Raw genomic sequence first — 16,153 nt, forward strand, 5'->3', positions numbered from 1 at the left:
AGAAGAAGAAAATGATTATGACGAAGAAAAAGAAAAGGAAGAAGGAGGAAAATTTCTTTTGACTATGTAGATGATTTTTTAAAACAAAAGTGTCTTTGGCAAAACTGTTACATCTTTTTCTTCTTCTTGAAAATACGTCCCCACGGGAACGAAGCCTGTTCCACAGCTTAGTGTTCAATGAGTACTTCCACAGTTATTAGCTGAAAGCTTTCTTTGTAAAAGTTGCCATTTTCGCATTCGTGTGGCAGGTACGATGATACTCTATGCCCAGGGAAGTCAAGGAAATTTCCATTACGAAAAGATCCTGGACCGACCGGAAATCGAACCCAGACATCTTCAGCATGGTTTTGTTTTGTAGCCGCGGACTCTAACCACTCGGCTAAGGAAGGCCCCTCATTTGCGAAGCTGTACTACCGGAATTTTTGAATTTGTTTTATGAATAGAAAATGGTACAAACAAACCTTAAAAAAAACAGGTAACGTGATTCGAGTACTTTTTTAAGTAAAAATGATGGTGTCGTTAGAAATGTTTATTCGACCTTTAACCAGACACTACAGATTCTCGAATTTATTCGATTTAAAATACGAATTGACGTAAACAACCGTAAGAGGAATGCAGCTTGGCCCCAACCAAGAGACACATTTTCCTGTTTAGTCCCGCATCTGAATTCACTGATTAGCTGGAAGAGGAATCCGACGACGTTCGACTCTATACACACCTCGCATCTTAAGAACCGGTCACCGTAAAACTTGTGAAAATAAAGCAATCACCGCAAACCGGTAGAACGGCGAATCATAAAAATAAACTACAACTACACAATCGGGCCCCTCTGTCTGGACGAACGGCAGAAAGGGCTCTCGGAATTTACTCCCCGACGATCGATGGGTTGTAAGTGGTGACGCGTAGTATAGTTATAGTATTCGGTTGTGATTGGGTTGCATATAGTTTGTCTGTCGTAACGGCTACGAGATGCGATTGGTACTTGGTAGTAGGGTAGGGTTATGCTTCGGTTAAGTTAAGAAAGATGCTTTGGAACCACATCTACATCTCCCACACAGAAAATTTGGTTGTGTTTTGAACAAAAATACCATTATAAAACCTCTTTAAAACCTTAACAAAATTATTCTACAAAATGCCATGAAATTTTGATGATTACCAATATTGAAATTTTCTACTCAACCCAATGGAAGTTTAACCACACAGCTGATTGCTTCTGTGATACTTACTTACTTATTTGGCTTTACATCAATTATCTTGATAAAGCCTCGCCAACAATATTTCGCCAATTCCCTCGGTTCATGGCCGCTTCTCTCCATCCTCGACTGTGACCCACGCTCTCCAGGTCCTGGTGTACCTGATCAATCCACCTAGCTCGCTGCGCCCCACGCCTTCTTGTTCCGACCGGATTCGTGGCGAACACCATCTTTACAGGGTTGTTGTCCGGCATTCTTGCAACATGCCCTGCCCAGCGTATCCTTCCAGCTTTAGCTACCTTCACGATACTGGGTTCGCCGTAGAGTTGAGCGAGCTCGTGGTTCATCCTTCGCCGCCACACGCCGTTCTCCTGCACGCCGCCGAAGATCGTCCTTAGCACTCGGCGTTCGAAAACCCCAAGAGCTTGCAAGTCCTCCTCGAGCATAGTCCACGCCTCATGCCCATAGAGGACTACCGGTCTTATGAGCGTTTTGTACATCGTGCATTTGGTGCGGGGGTGAATCTTTCTTGACCACAGTTTCTTCTGGAGCCCATAGTAGGCACGACTTCCGCTGATGATGCGCCTTCGTATTTCCCGACTAACATTGTTGTCAGCCGTCAACAAGGATCCGAGGTAGACGAACTCGTCCACCACCTCGAAGGTATCCCCGTCTATCGTAACACTGCTTCCTAGGCGGGTCCTGTCGCGCTCAGTTCCGCCAACCAGCATGTACTTTGTTTTCGACGCATTCACCATTAGCCCGACTCTTGTTGCTTCGCGTTTCAGGCGGGTGAACAAATCTGCCACCGTTTCAAATTTTCTCCCAATAATATCCATGTCGTCCGCGAAGCAAACAAATTGTCCGGATCTCGTGAAAATCGTGCCTCGACTGTTAAGTCCGGCTCTCCGCATGACACCTTCAAGCGCAATATTGAACAACAGGCACGAAAGTCCATCGCCCTGTCGTAGTCCCCGCCGAGACTCGAACGAACTGGAGTGTTCGCCCGAGATCTTCACGCAGTTTTGCACACCGTCCATCGTTGCTCTGATCAATCTTGTGAGCTTCCCGGGAAAGCTGTTCTCATCCATGATTTTCCATAGCTCTATGCGGTCGATACTATCGTATGCCGCCTTGAAATCGATGAACAAATGGTGCGTAGGGACCTGGTACTCACGGCATTTCTGGAGGATTTGCCGCACGGAAAAGATCTGGTCCGTTGTCGAGCGGCCGTCGATGAAACCTGCTTGATAACTTCCCACGAACTCGTTTGCTATAGGTGATAGACGACGGAAGAGAATCTGGGATAGCACTTTATAGGCGGCGTTTAGGATGGTGATTGCACGATAATTTTCACACTCCAGTTTGTCGCCCTTTTTGTAGATAGGGCATATAACGCCTTGCTTCCACTCCTCCGGTAGCTGTTCCGTTTCCCAGATTCTGACTATCAGCCGATGCAGACAAGCGGCCAACCTGTCCGGGCCCATCTTGATGAGTTCGGCTCCGATACCATCCTTGCCAGCGGCTTTGTTGTTCTTGAGCTGTTGAATGGCATCCTTAACTTCCCCCATCGTGGGAGCTGGTTGATTGCTTCTGTGATAGAGTTTTGTTTAATTTGGTATAACAAAACTTCTAGAAAGCCACTTTAAAACCTGAACGAAGTTAACTTACATAAAAATTCAACGATTTAAAATCGATATTTTCCACTTGACCCAGATAAAGCTCATCCACCCTACAACGGGCGAATTCCTTCTGAGTCGACGCACAGTGGCGGTTCTTCATGCAAAGGTCGGACAAAACCTCAAACACGTCTCAAATTGCTTGATAATGGTAATCTATTAATTATCTTGGATACCTGATATCATCCCGTTGGAAATAACAGTCAAATTGAAAATTCGATTTTCTAGTGAAATTGGTCCAAATTAAGTTTTTTTCATTCATTTGTATAAAAAGGCTATTACTACAATTTTTGTTGTTGTAATGCATAAGTTTGTGCATAAACCTGAACTAGAGGTACAAATTTAACTTCCTTTTAGTAATTCCACTAAAGTTTCAAACAAATTATGACAATTTATAAAGATTTGAATGATGAAATCGATAAATTATAATAAAAAATGAAAATGGAATTTTCACCTCTAGGGGCAAAAAGGGGCAAGAAAAACTATTGCACGTTTGAAAGTATGGATGATTTGCTGCTTCATAGTGAGTGACTCATTTTCCCGAAACACTTCACATAAAACGTACGAAATTTTGAAAATTCAACAAAATTTTGGAGAAAAATTGTTTGAAACTATTTTTGTTACAAATAAAAACTTGATATGTTAAAATCTATATAACTATAGCCAAAACTAAGGCTTATAACTACGCTTTCAAATGAAACCTATTGAGCTTAAATCGCTTATGGTTTCGTTGAGATACAGCTGTTTGCAGTTTGCTAGGTGAATCATAGTTGATGAATTTCGAGCAGTCCAATTTTGCTGACTTTCCCACACTTACAATGCTGCCAAAAATCGAAAACAGAACAGATCAATCTCAAATTTTGAGAAATTGTCGCTCAATAGTATAGAAGTCTATAAAAAATATTGACGAGTGATTTTGAGAACATGAATTTTTAAGGTTTTGTCCGGCCATGCGCCACTGTGCGACGTCTTGTCCGGTGCCCCTCTCGTTCAGGTCACGGCGAGAATGAGGAACTCCGTTTCGTGTTTGATTACTTTATAGATTTATTAGTGCCCATAAAACTGGCCGCCGTTGATGACGACGACGCGAAGGTGCACGGGCGACATCGGATGCAGGAGTTTGAACTTCATGAATGGCTTTTTTTACGATCCGCGAGGGCGGCTGTAGAATACGTACTTCAGGGCTCAAAGATCAGATTTCCACAATATCATGAGGCTTGGACTGACCGACGACGACGACAACGACGATAAACGAAGCTTTAGAGCCCTATGCCTTAAGGGGGGTGCATATTGGGTGCCGTTCCGCCAATAAACATTCGCTATAAATAGCTATGCCAAGGAGGAGCCTGCCACCCTTCAACGATTCCGCTCAAGGGCTTCAATGGGGATGGTGAAGGGATCTCCAACCACTAGGCCCGACTCCCGAAGGAGAACGGATCGGTAATTAAAAATTGAAATAAATGGCAGAGGTCTCTGTCCGCCCTGACCTGGCACAACTCAGAGTGGGTTGGCTTGTGACGCCGGCCAAGAGATGAAGAGAGCTGCTATTCAGGCGACGACAACGACTTGAAATTGGCCACCATCCATCCATACGACCCCCTCGAGCATTAATTGGATGTGAATAATTGAAATTTAAATTCCTCGCGAGCACTGACAATGAATTAACGAATAGAACGAGCTGCCCTAGCGATGTTGTTATGCAGAGTGCAGGGCTGGTAGCAGGTCTCTTTTTAGGGACTGGGCCTCTATATGATGCAAGTCTCAAAAAAGTATCTCACCATCATCATCATATCAATATCAGAAAAGGTCCCTAAAGTCTCTGTTTCAACTATTTCAGGAAGGTTCTTCAGGAAATTCTTTCTCAGATAATTCAAGGAACAGCTGGAATTCTGGTATATTTTCAGAGACTCTTTTCAGATGTTCCTCGAGTGATTCCTCTACAAATTCTCCCAGCGCTGTTTCAAGGGATGCTCAGAGGAATTTCTTCAGAATTTGCTTCAAGAAATTCTTGAGCACTCCAACGCTTCTCCCTCCGGTAATTTCCCAGAGACTATCTCAGGATTGTGCCCAAATATTTTTTGACTTACTCTTTTACGGACTTTGACCAGTTGTTAGTATAGAAGTTCTGCAAAAATAATCCTACATGAGTTGTTCAATGAAAATCCACTAATGTTGAGATTTCTCTAGGAATTTCTCCATCTGGTTGGTCTCTTTTTCAGGCAATAGGTTTCAAATGTTCCTAATTTCAAGACTAGCCGCTACCAGCCCTGTCCGAGTGTTCCCCAGGTCCATCCAATATCGTCGTAAGACGAAAGAAAGTATGTAGTCGCAGCGGGAATAGAAATTCTTGTTTTGCGCACATTCTGAGAGACCAAGCAGTGGGTGCCAGTCCGTATACAGTGACTCAATTTTATTTTCGTACGGGGCACTGTTTTCATATCAAGTTGGTATAAAACTATTAAATGGTGCATGGACTTCGATATACTTTATCAATAATCAAGGTTATAGGTGTCATCTATTGTTTGGCAATGACAAACTGTATTCATTTGCTTAAATCTTTGGAATAATGGAAAAGTATTGAGTTTGTGTCTATAATTGACTCAATTCCATACTCGTACACCTAACAAAAAAGAAATATACAACATTCAAAACTAATTTTAAATGGACTAGATGATTGCTTAAGTTCTTCGTTGTATTGTTCAGATGTAGAAGAGTACATTTGGAAAATTTATAAGTGGACATTTAAGTAAATTTAAGAAAAATCCCCCTTTTGCATGTCTTTTGGTAAAATATTCGGTAAGTCGAACAATAACTTTAATTTTTTTCAACATCACTTCCTTAAGAATGATTACTGCGAATATTGTACAAGTTTCAGAAAAAATATAATCAGTTTTAGAGTATCTAGGAGTGTATATCGACAACTTATACTTTTGAATCTTAGGTAATATAACAATTATAACAAATCCAAAACCAAAAATTTTAGTAAATTTCTCTCAGTTTGGCTCCTAAATGGATATACATAATCCATAGTTAATGTTCCTATCAAAACATTGCGTAATTTTTATTTTTGATTTACATTTCACTACAAAACATGATTATAGAGATATATAGAATAAATATTATTGTCATAACCGCAACACAAACGTTTTTTAAAAAGATGAAAACAGCAGGATATATTCTAGTAAAAAGTATATCAATGCTCTCTGCTCATTCAAGTTATTTTGTATTTTTCTTATAAAATCAATAAAATGCAAAATAGGGTGCTATTTTGAATATAATTTGAAATTTAAAATCCAAAGATAATTGAATATTTCCATACCATCAATATGTGGAGGTATGTACAGCGTAGTTTAGGGTACTTTATTGTAAAACGTAGTTCGTAATTCAAATTATTTTTACAGACAAGTTCAAAATTAACGTCTACCTGTTGTTTAGAATGAAAATTTGGTTTACATTGATTAAAAATATCATTTTAGAAGAGTTTTGAAGTTATGGCGAAACAATTTTCTGAACGCAAAAGGGATAAAATCAGTTTATGATTTCTGTAAACTGTATACATTTCAACTAAATTTCTATCAGAGCTAATAGATTTGATCCAATGACAAAAATGAAAGTTATTGTTCGAATTATTGGATTTTATAGCAAAAATCATTGGAAAACTGGCATTTCTCATAATTTTACCTAAATTTTATATATGTCCGTTAATAAATTGTCCAAACGTACTTCACTACATTTGAACATCATAATAAAGCACTTCAGCAATCAATAAGAGCTTTTAAATTTAGTTTATAATGTTGTACGTTTGAATTTTGGTAGGTGTACGAATATGGAATTGGGTGAATTTCAGACATCAATTCAATACTATTTCATTAATCCAAAGATGAACGTAAATGGAAACAGTTTGTGATTGGCAAATAATAGATGACACCTATTACCTTCAATATGGATAAAGTATTTTAAACTCAATACATCATTTAGCAGTTTTTTACTAACTTGATGTGAAAACAGTATCCTGTACGAATATGAAATTGGGCCACTGTGTATACCTGTCTGTGTTTATGCCAAGGTAGGGTCTGGAATTTCCCTGTGCAACCAATAGTAATGAACTGCCCAACTCCTCCGCTTTGGACTTCGGGCAGCAGTTTGTTAGATGAAAATGCAGATGCATCGGCTGCGTGCCTCGTCGGCACCGATCGCCCACTTTCGTGTCAGAGAATGCATAAGGAATTCCCAATGAGCACGCATTCCCTGGGTGGAAGGCACGCTACAAGCATTTCAATTTCTCGGATACAAATTGGATGCAGTAAACATTGTTTCAAGGATTGCAGCTGATTAGATTTGTATCGACAAAATTGCATCGGGGGGGGGGGGAATTGTGTGGGCCGATTTGCACAAGGTAAATCTGAATCTTAAGTTGAACAGAGATTGAAATATTCCACTCATGGAGCCACTAGAAATTTCAGATGACATTTTTGACAAACTTCGTACACTCCTTGCCAAATGTGAAATGAGCATTTCAGCTCCAATCTGGATTACAAACTAAAAATTGAAACGCAGAATAAAATTAGCACCTAAAATCTCTTACCAGGACCAGATTTATAAATTGACTCGAATTGAGCCATTTTGGCTCGTTACTTTTGTTGAGGTGAACTATAAAAAAATGAGTGTAGTTATTTCAGCGCACGTTATGTGAGATTATTTCCACACAGAAATTTCTAGGATAGTAGTACTATCTTCGAAATCGTATTGATGAGCTTCTTAGGTTTAGAAGAGCAAAATCAGCTCATTTAAGAATAAGATTATGGCAGAGAGCAGTCAAAAGATATTTAAAAAAACACTTGAGGGAGCATTATCAGCTCCCAGCTCAATCAACATCGGCAATGAAGTTCATTGTTTTTTAAGTCACAATATCTGTAACAATATCTATAATGAGCAAAGACCTTCCGAATCCAATTTATAAAGAATTCCATAGGCTTAAAAGTTGATTTGCGGATTTTCTCAGAAATTGTAGAATTATCAGCAACGTAATTTTCTAGAACAATTCAAAGCAAGAAATAATTATTGGCATGAACAAAACATTTAGAGAAATATATTGGCCCCAATTTAAAAAGCATTCCAACAAGTGGATTTGAAGATTTTCTCAAACATTGTAGAATTTTCAGCAACTTAGTTTTCTAGAACAATTCAAAGTAAGAAATAATTATTGGCCCTAACAAAACTTCAACTTGGAGCAAAGAAACAAAAGTGATCTTTTGAAATGCCGAGGTTTTCGGAACATCCATTCTTCGATACATCGGCGTCTTTGGACCCAGATAGCCAAAATGGTCAAACGGCAAAGAAAGCTCTCAGTTAATAACTATTATGCAGTATAACTAAAGAATTGGTCATAAGAAAACTAAGCCAATAAGCAGACTATGTCCCACTTGGGACGTACGCCAGCAGAAGAAGAAGAACCCCTCTAACGATAGACTTGGCAAAAAAGTGCTCTTTCGATTCCACCTTGAAACATGAGAAAGAATGATAACTTATAAGATAGGTTTAATCGTAAGCTGAATCCTCTAGTCAAAGATTTGATCGTAAATAAATGGAATGGAACATTTAATATCCATTTGATTCTGATTTTGGATTATTACTCTGAAATCTGAGACTCAGATGTTACATCAGAATTGAAATCATTACATTCTATAGCTCATCTAATCTTTTATCGTCATTTTTATTTATAGTAGCTCAGATTGCAAATTTGAACAGTTCTTAGTCTAAAGTCCTACTTAGTAAATGTATGTCAGATCAAAAAAAAAAGTATCTCCGTCATTAATTATTGATCTAAAGTTGATAAAATGTGTTTCAGGGAGTATTCTGACTCAAATGAGCTTAATTAGCTCTTTTCAGAAACAAACTTTTTCAGTGTTCATTCTATAAAACCGAGCCTGCCAAATAAGCGTGATGAATTAAAAAAATTCTACAACGAAAAACAGTAAAAGTCTCTTTATTTGCCACTTCTTCTGTATTTTCATGAAAAATTCTCAACTTCACAGGGCAATATCAGGTTTTAATGAGCAATTTCAGCTCTTTTCGAATCACTTACGAGTCACGTTGTTGATCACAAGTTAAGGTGAAAATAAATCTTAAATCTTCAGGACCACCAATCAAAGAAACCAGGCTCATGCTAAAAACTTGATCAATTAGTCAAACACTGTTATCTGACGAATCGGAAACGGCTTTCTGGCTCTCCATATTTGATTTGAATCACCTAAGATACGATCTTAAAAAATCCAGGACAACATTATGACTATCTTTTAAAATCGATTTACTTCCGTTCTCGATCATAAATATATTAAATTGCTTGTGGATTCGGAAAATATTCGGGCTATGTTCATCATTAGTATTTCATTACTTTGAACTGCTGGTGATGAGTAAAAAGATGCAAATGAGCTGTTTTAGCTCACTAGTACACCTTAATTTGTTGTTGCTCTCTACCTTATGGATCTAAAAGAAGTAGCGTTTTAGAGTGTGATCCTTTTCTCTCTGACTCTTCTCTTACTAATATGCGCTCTTCAGAGTCAGGTTCATATACTTCTCTATCAGAAATAGCTCGAATGAGCCAGATCCGCTCAGTTTTTATCGGATTCGGAGTCACGATGTCGATTACAGGGTTAAGTTTTTCAGAATAAAATTAGATTTGCTCTCGATTTGGAATGTTCGTATAAAATTCGACTGAACTTTATCATGAGTGCATCAATTGCTCGATTGTACTGTTATGCGTACTGTTTTTTGTTCATCTAAAAAAAATATTAAAAGCAATTTCAGCTCAGTCCCAGCTTACAATTATCTTGTTCTTGATCTTTAGGACTTCAGATGAAAATTCAAAAATTCGATACATCTCCTTCTCACACTTAAGAGACTGAAAAGCCTCAAAGTCAAGTTCGTACACATCTCAATCCGAAGTAGCTCAAATGAGCCATATGAGCTCCCTTCGAATTAGATTCACGTCCACGTTCACAAGTCAAGTGTTTCGGAACATCATTGTGACTGTTCATCATCAGTGACAATAATTCATATTTTGAAGTGTTGATAGCGCTCCATATAAAAAAATAGATTTGATTGAGCTATTTCAGCTCATTTGCGATTCTAAAGTTTCTTATTTCTTAAGTGACTGATAAGATCCTCTCAAATTCTTATTCATATACGTATCTATCTGAAATAGTCCATATGAGGAATATCAGCTCATTTTGAATCTGAACTGAGCAACATTCTTCAATTAAAAGTGATTTTGAGCAGTATTACTACTGCCCCATATCCTATACAATTGATTCTTGGTTAGAAATGTATGAAATGAAAAGAGATCAAAGTCAATATAACACTTTTCTCAACTTAAAGAGACTCAGATGAGCAGCTATTAATCTTCTTCTTTCTGGCGTTACGTCCCCACTGGGACAGAGCCTGCTTCTCAGCTTAGTGTTCTTATAAGCAATTCCACAGTTATTAACTGAGAGCTTACTATGCCAATGACCATTTTTGCATGTGTATATCGTGTGGCAAGTACGAAGATACTCTATGCCCTGGGAAGTCGAGAAAATTTCCAATCCGAAAAGATCCTCGACCGGTGGGATTCGAACCCACGACCCTCAGCTTGGTCATGCTGAATAGCTGCGCGTTTACCGCTACGGCTATCTGGGCCCCTAGGAGCTATTAATATTCACACTGATATAATTGAAATGAAAGCTCTCATGAATAAAAGAGTCAGCAAGGAGCAATTTGATACTTTTTGAGGTCGAATGTAACCAAGATAACTATGAAATCATTCTCAGACCTATTAGAATCAAAGCAGCGACTCATCTGCCACTTAATCTGCTAAATTGGCTCATAAAAGTAACATCACTAGTTATCTTAAGGAGAGCTATAACTACAATCCGAGTTGATTTTCTACAGAGTATGCTCAACAACATATTTCGCATGTACTTCCACAACCTGAAGCCAATCCCGCAGTACCGTCCCACCAATGAGTATCCCATTGGCTCATTAAGACGCGCAGCCAATCAATGACCACACCGCACAGGACAGTAAAATTGAACACCGCTTCGGGATTGCTGTTTACGACTGTCAATTATTTTTAATTAGCATGCCCACTCATCGACCTTGCCAGCGTCATGCTTGATTAGTTTCGCCAACTATTCAGCAGACTCATATGTAGGAATAAAGCAATTCCGTGTACCGGAGTGGCCCTGAAGGACCTTGGAAGTCGTTATCAAACCGCACAAAGGAAGGTGCATAATAGGGTGGCCCACAGTGGTCAAACTAAAAGAATCCTCGAGCTTGATGTTTGTATGGAGAAAATCGACCGAATATTTATCACGATAGGGTGCGCTGTAGTCGTCGAAATACTTTTGTTAGTGACAGGGAAATTCTCATATCAATAGAGAACAAACTGCAACAAACTGGAATTCTTTTCGTGGGCCACCTTAGTACACAATCATTGCAATAAATGCCGCTCGTCTTGTTACTTGTTCTTCGGACATCGATACCCTTCCTACAATTAATCCACTTGCGCGATCGATTTCCAACGAGAGAGAGACAGAGGAGGCTAACGAGATCGGCCCCTGAACTAATTACAGTAATCAAACAATTTGCTCCTCGTATGACGCGCTGCTGCAAGGGCTGAGTTGAGGGGTGGGAGTCTGCCATCCAGCGCCACGGGGAATGGGGAATAAATTGATTAATGCCCGCCAATCCCGCACAGTATGCAAGGGTGTATAACTAGGGTGGTATAAAATGTTAAATTACAACAATCTTAAGTTATCTTAAAATCTGTTAATTTGGACTTTCAGAAGCTATTGTGAAAGTTTGAGCGGAATGCGTCAACTCTAGGTGGGGGACTAAACGAGTTTAAAGTTTGCATGAAGAAAATCGACCGAAAATATGGCACCCTCAGTGTATGTGTGCTGGTGAAATTCTATTTTCAGGCAATAATGGCGCCTGCACGTCAGAAGGCTGAGCAATGAGTGGAAGGAGGAGAAATTGACGTTGCATTTCAAACTGGCCCACAGTAGACCGGATGTACCCCTGCATCTACGCCAATTCATGCGACAAGGTATAGGGGTAAAGGTAATTTTATAACAGAGCGTGGTTTTGGTTAGCAGACTGCCTATGTATCAGACAAAAGAAAAGGCGTGCTATAATGACGGTATGGAAGCGTAGGAAAACGTAGTAGGGGTCTACTATAGATTTTTACAATTTGATTGTTTTCATATAAAAATGGACCACCTTAGTGCACACAGTGCAGAGCAAATCCATTTGACGTACTTCCTAGCTCCTTAGTGTGCGCCAAACGAGCACCTACCGAGTCTCAGAAAGAATGCGTACTTTATTAGGACCGACACATTCCTTTCCTTCTGCTTGCCCACGGCGACAACAAGTGGGTGGGTGGCCTTCCCATAATCCCCGTCTCACCACTCTCGACATACCTCCACCCGCTGATTGAACCGATACCAGTTCAATTGTTATCAAGCTTGCAAGTGCGCTTTCGATGCAACAATGTTGCATCCACGTACTCGTCGTCGTCATCGGGTGCCCTATCTATAGAGCTATTAGGAACAAGTTTAACCTCACACACCCTGCCTCCCCTGATTGCCCACTAGTCTGAAGCCGCCTCCGATGGCCTAGGTCGTGTCTTTCCCAGAGAGCAAGCCAGGTTTCATAAAATATGATTGATCTTTCTGATTGAATGGCGCGAAAAGCGTTCGGACGTGACTACTAACCTTGATCGTACGGCCTGTCTCGTCCCGTCATCGGTTTTATTCGCGGATGAGGTCTAGGATATTGGAACAGTGAGTTTACAAGTTATGCGGATATTTGCTGTTTTTTGTTCTCATGGTCAAGGATCAATCGAACACAATGATGGTAAGAATTGCTTTTAAGGGACTTGACTCGTGCTTGGAGGTATTTCTTTTACTTTTTTCGTGAGATTTAAAGCCTCATGAATTTTAGGTTTCTTGAACTTTAGACAAACAAGCTGCACCCTAATGTTAATAAACCGAGCGGGAATTGAACCCACCGTCTCCAGCTTTTCAATACAAAACGTTGCACACTACGTTAAATCTGATAAGTATGAAAAGCGATGCTCATAGTGATTACTTAAGTAACGCCAATGAGCAGGGATTAAATAAAAAATAATAAAAATAAAAAAATAAAATATAAAAATGATCAGATGACTGCAGTTCCAATGAGAAATGATGTTTCCTTACAAATCACGTGAAACAAATATCGATTGTAGTGAGCAAAATTGCGAAAGCAATCGAGTATTAATTTTGATATTTTCGTTCAACGCTATGACTCTAGTTATAAACGATTTCAATTAACATATTTATTAAATAATATAATGACTCATTATTAATGAGATATTGTTTTGTTATATTGCCTGCTTCTTCAACCAAACTGATAACAAACTAAGTCATTATATGTTTCATAATAAATCTTCGAGCTGTTTCTATAAATAAATGAAAAACGAATTTAGTACACCATTTAATTCCAACTAAAATATGTATCTTTCGCCTTAGTCGACCAAGTTGTGGCTAGTACACGGCACAGACGGCCTTACAGTTGAGGTCGAAATACACGTATCTGCTAAAATATACAAACTCTACTGAAAATAAATGATATAATACTAAATGCGATTTGCATTTCCTTATATGAAATACTTGTATCGGATAATTTACGTGTTATCTTTTTGCTATAAAACTTAACTCGAGAAGACATTCAACCCAACTCAAACTTCCGAAGAGTAAAAACTCCCAATCCCGGCACTCACCTTGCTCAATTTCTCGCCCTCGTGATGCGGCAGCATCTGCCGCAGGCTCTGGAAGCCGGCGTTTATGCTCTGCATGCGGCGCCTTTCGTTGCTGTTGGCGATCTCCCGGCGCATCCGCTTTTCGTCCTTGTCCATCACAATGCCGCGGACGCCGGAATTGTTGTTATTGTTGCTACCGTCGCCGCCTCCGCCGCCGCCACCACCTCCCCCATCCTCGGAGGTGATCTGGCAGAATCTGTTGTAGAGAAGAAAGAAAGGAAAAGGAGACAAACATTACCAAAGGAATCTAGGTTAGGATCTTGAGACGGTATCGGTATCGGCTGCTGCTGCTGCTTTCGACAAGATAATGCTAAATTTAACCACTAATGTTGGGCCCGGCGCGCGTACGGTATTGACACAATCGATGTCCCCTCGTCCCGGCGTCACAGCCATTCATTCCGCGCTTAGTAAGCACGCGACGACGACGACGGCGAAAGCCGAAAATAGCTTTCTCTGTGTACCGAGACTCGATAATCTGTGTCACGCTGTTCTGGTTCAAATGTTCCGAAACATGACACCAGAGGTGTGTTTGAATGCTAAAGGGGTAAATGACAGATTTGATTTTATTCGATTGACCAACATTCTCAAGTTGCAGGAAGTCCTCATAAGAACACCAAACTGAAGAGCAGGCACTGTAGTTGTTGAAATGACAGAAAAGAAGAAGAAAAAGCTACCCATTCGGAGGACAGAAATGATAAGACATGTCAACTTCCATTGCCGGCCATCCCCATTTTTTGTTTGTACAGGGAATGAATCTCAAGAAATTTGAGAGATTCTCTTGCTTGCTTTCTGTAACAATCGTGACCATGAGTCTGTTTATCATTTATCGTATCGTATACTACCCAATGGCCAACAAGAGAGAGAAAATAATTTTATCATCGCTTTTTCTTTGGGGCTCTCGTTCGTCGCTCTTATTTATCACACTTGTAACAACTTGCGATATATTGCCGATCATGGACCACTACAGATGGGATGTTTCTCATCGCTTGCTTTGATCGTACTTGTAAATCAAATGAGAACGCATTCTGCAATGCTTGCTTTAGAACAATTGGTCGGCGTTAAGTCAGAGTGGACCAAGTGACATTTTTGATATTTTGAGAAAAATGGGTTCAAAGTCTAACGCTCTGTAATTTTTGAACTCGTTTAAATTTCGGTTCAATATTTTTACACGTCTTTATGTTACTTTAAAACAATATAATGTGAAGTGATAATCATGAAAAATCATAATCCAAACCTCTGATAGAACGATTTTTTGATGGACTATGTGTACTTGGTCCACTCTGACTGAACCAAAGACCACCGTTCAGTGAGCTGGTTCACTCTGACTGAACAATTTCTTGAAAAATAACAATCATTTAATGCTTGCATGGTCTATTTGGGTGCATATCTCTAAGATAAACAGATTATCAAGACTCTTCGACACCAGTATCGTAAATTCTTAAATAACCTATATAGTAAATACCAAAATCAGTGGCATTACGATAGCTTGAAAAGTAAGGTTTCGCAGAGTCAGGGCGTTGAAGACCAGAAATATTCAAATATGCGTTCAGTCAGAGTGGACCAAGTGAAAATCTGGAGCACCGACCAAAATATGCTGGTCCAATAAGCGGATCGTAGGACATGCCATAATGGTCAAATTGGGTGCATGTCTCTAAGATAAACAGATTAATAAGACTCTCCGACACCAGTATCGTAAATTCTTCAATAATACACATAGTCAATACCAAAATCAGTGTTACGATAGCTTGAAAATTAAGGTTTCACAGGGTCAGAGCATTGAAGACCAGAAATATTCAAAGTCAGAGTAGACCAAGTGAAAATCTTGAGTACCGACCAAAATATACTGGGCCAATGAGTGGGTTCTATAGGGCCTATAGGCCATCCATACATACACCATAGAACTACCGTAAGCTTTTATCGGACTCTTAAATTGACTCAAAAAATGCGATAATCAATCATTTTATTGCTTTTCAATACTTGGTCCGCTCTGCCTGCACAGAATTTGTTGCAATTTCTGACCACTCATCCGAATATGGTAAATGGTCAAAAATCAAAATCAAATGCATCGAATCATGTAATATTTATAAATTTCTATTGATGGATAAGTAGAAGAATGATTCGATGTCGAAAAATCTGACAAATCTCCTGAAATGTCTTTCATTTCCTCGCATTCCTAAGCGCGCTGATCATTTTCGCTGTTATGGTAATAAGCACTTGGTCCATTCTGACTGCACACTTTTATCGATTTTTGTTGATCATCCAAAGTAAATTTATTACATATCTCTCGCAGTTTACAGCATTCTTCAAATCTGATCAAAGTGTAACGGAGGTAAAATAATTTTGCATCTAATGAGAGAATAATCCAATTTTCTCAAGTTTTGTACTTGGTCCCCTCTGACTTAACGGCGACCAATTGAGATAATTTTACAAGAGTGTAA

The 16,153-nt window shown here is 39.4% G+C and overlaps 1 protein-coding gene across 3 annotated transcripts in view; it reads right to left on the minus strand.

Moving 5' to 3' along the window:
- LOC5566516 (YEATS domain-containing protein 2) overlaps positions 1–16,153 on the minus strand; it is a 466,690-nt gene that overhangs the window by 310,292 nt on the left and 140,245 nt on the right. For all 3 annotated transcript variants that reach the window (XM_021845459.1, XM_021845458.1, XM_021845457.1), the window contains exon 3: positions 13,677–13,911. In XM_021845459.1, the coding sequence (XP_021701151.1) occupies positions 13,677–13,911 (235 nt within the window). The remainder of the gene's footprint in view (positions 1–13,676; positions 13,912–16,153) is intronic.

The sequence above is a fragment of the Aedes aegypti genome, chromosome 2, assembly GCF_002204515.2.
Source record: "Aedes aegypti strain LVP_AGWG chromosome 2, AaegL5.0 Primary Assembly, whole genome shotgun sequence".
Lineage (NCBI taxonomy): Eukaryota > Metazoa > Arthropoda > Insecta > Diptera > Culicidae > Aedes > Aedes aegypti.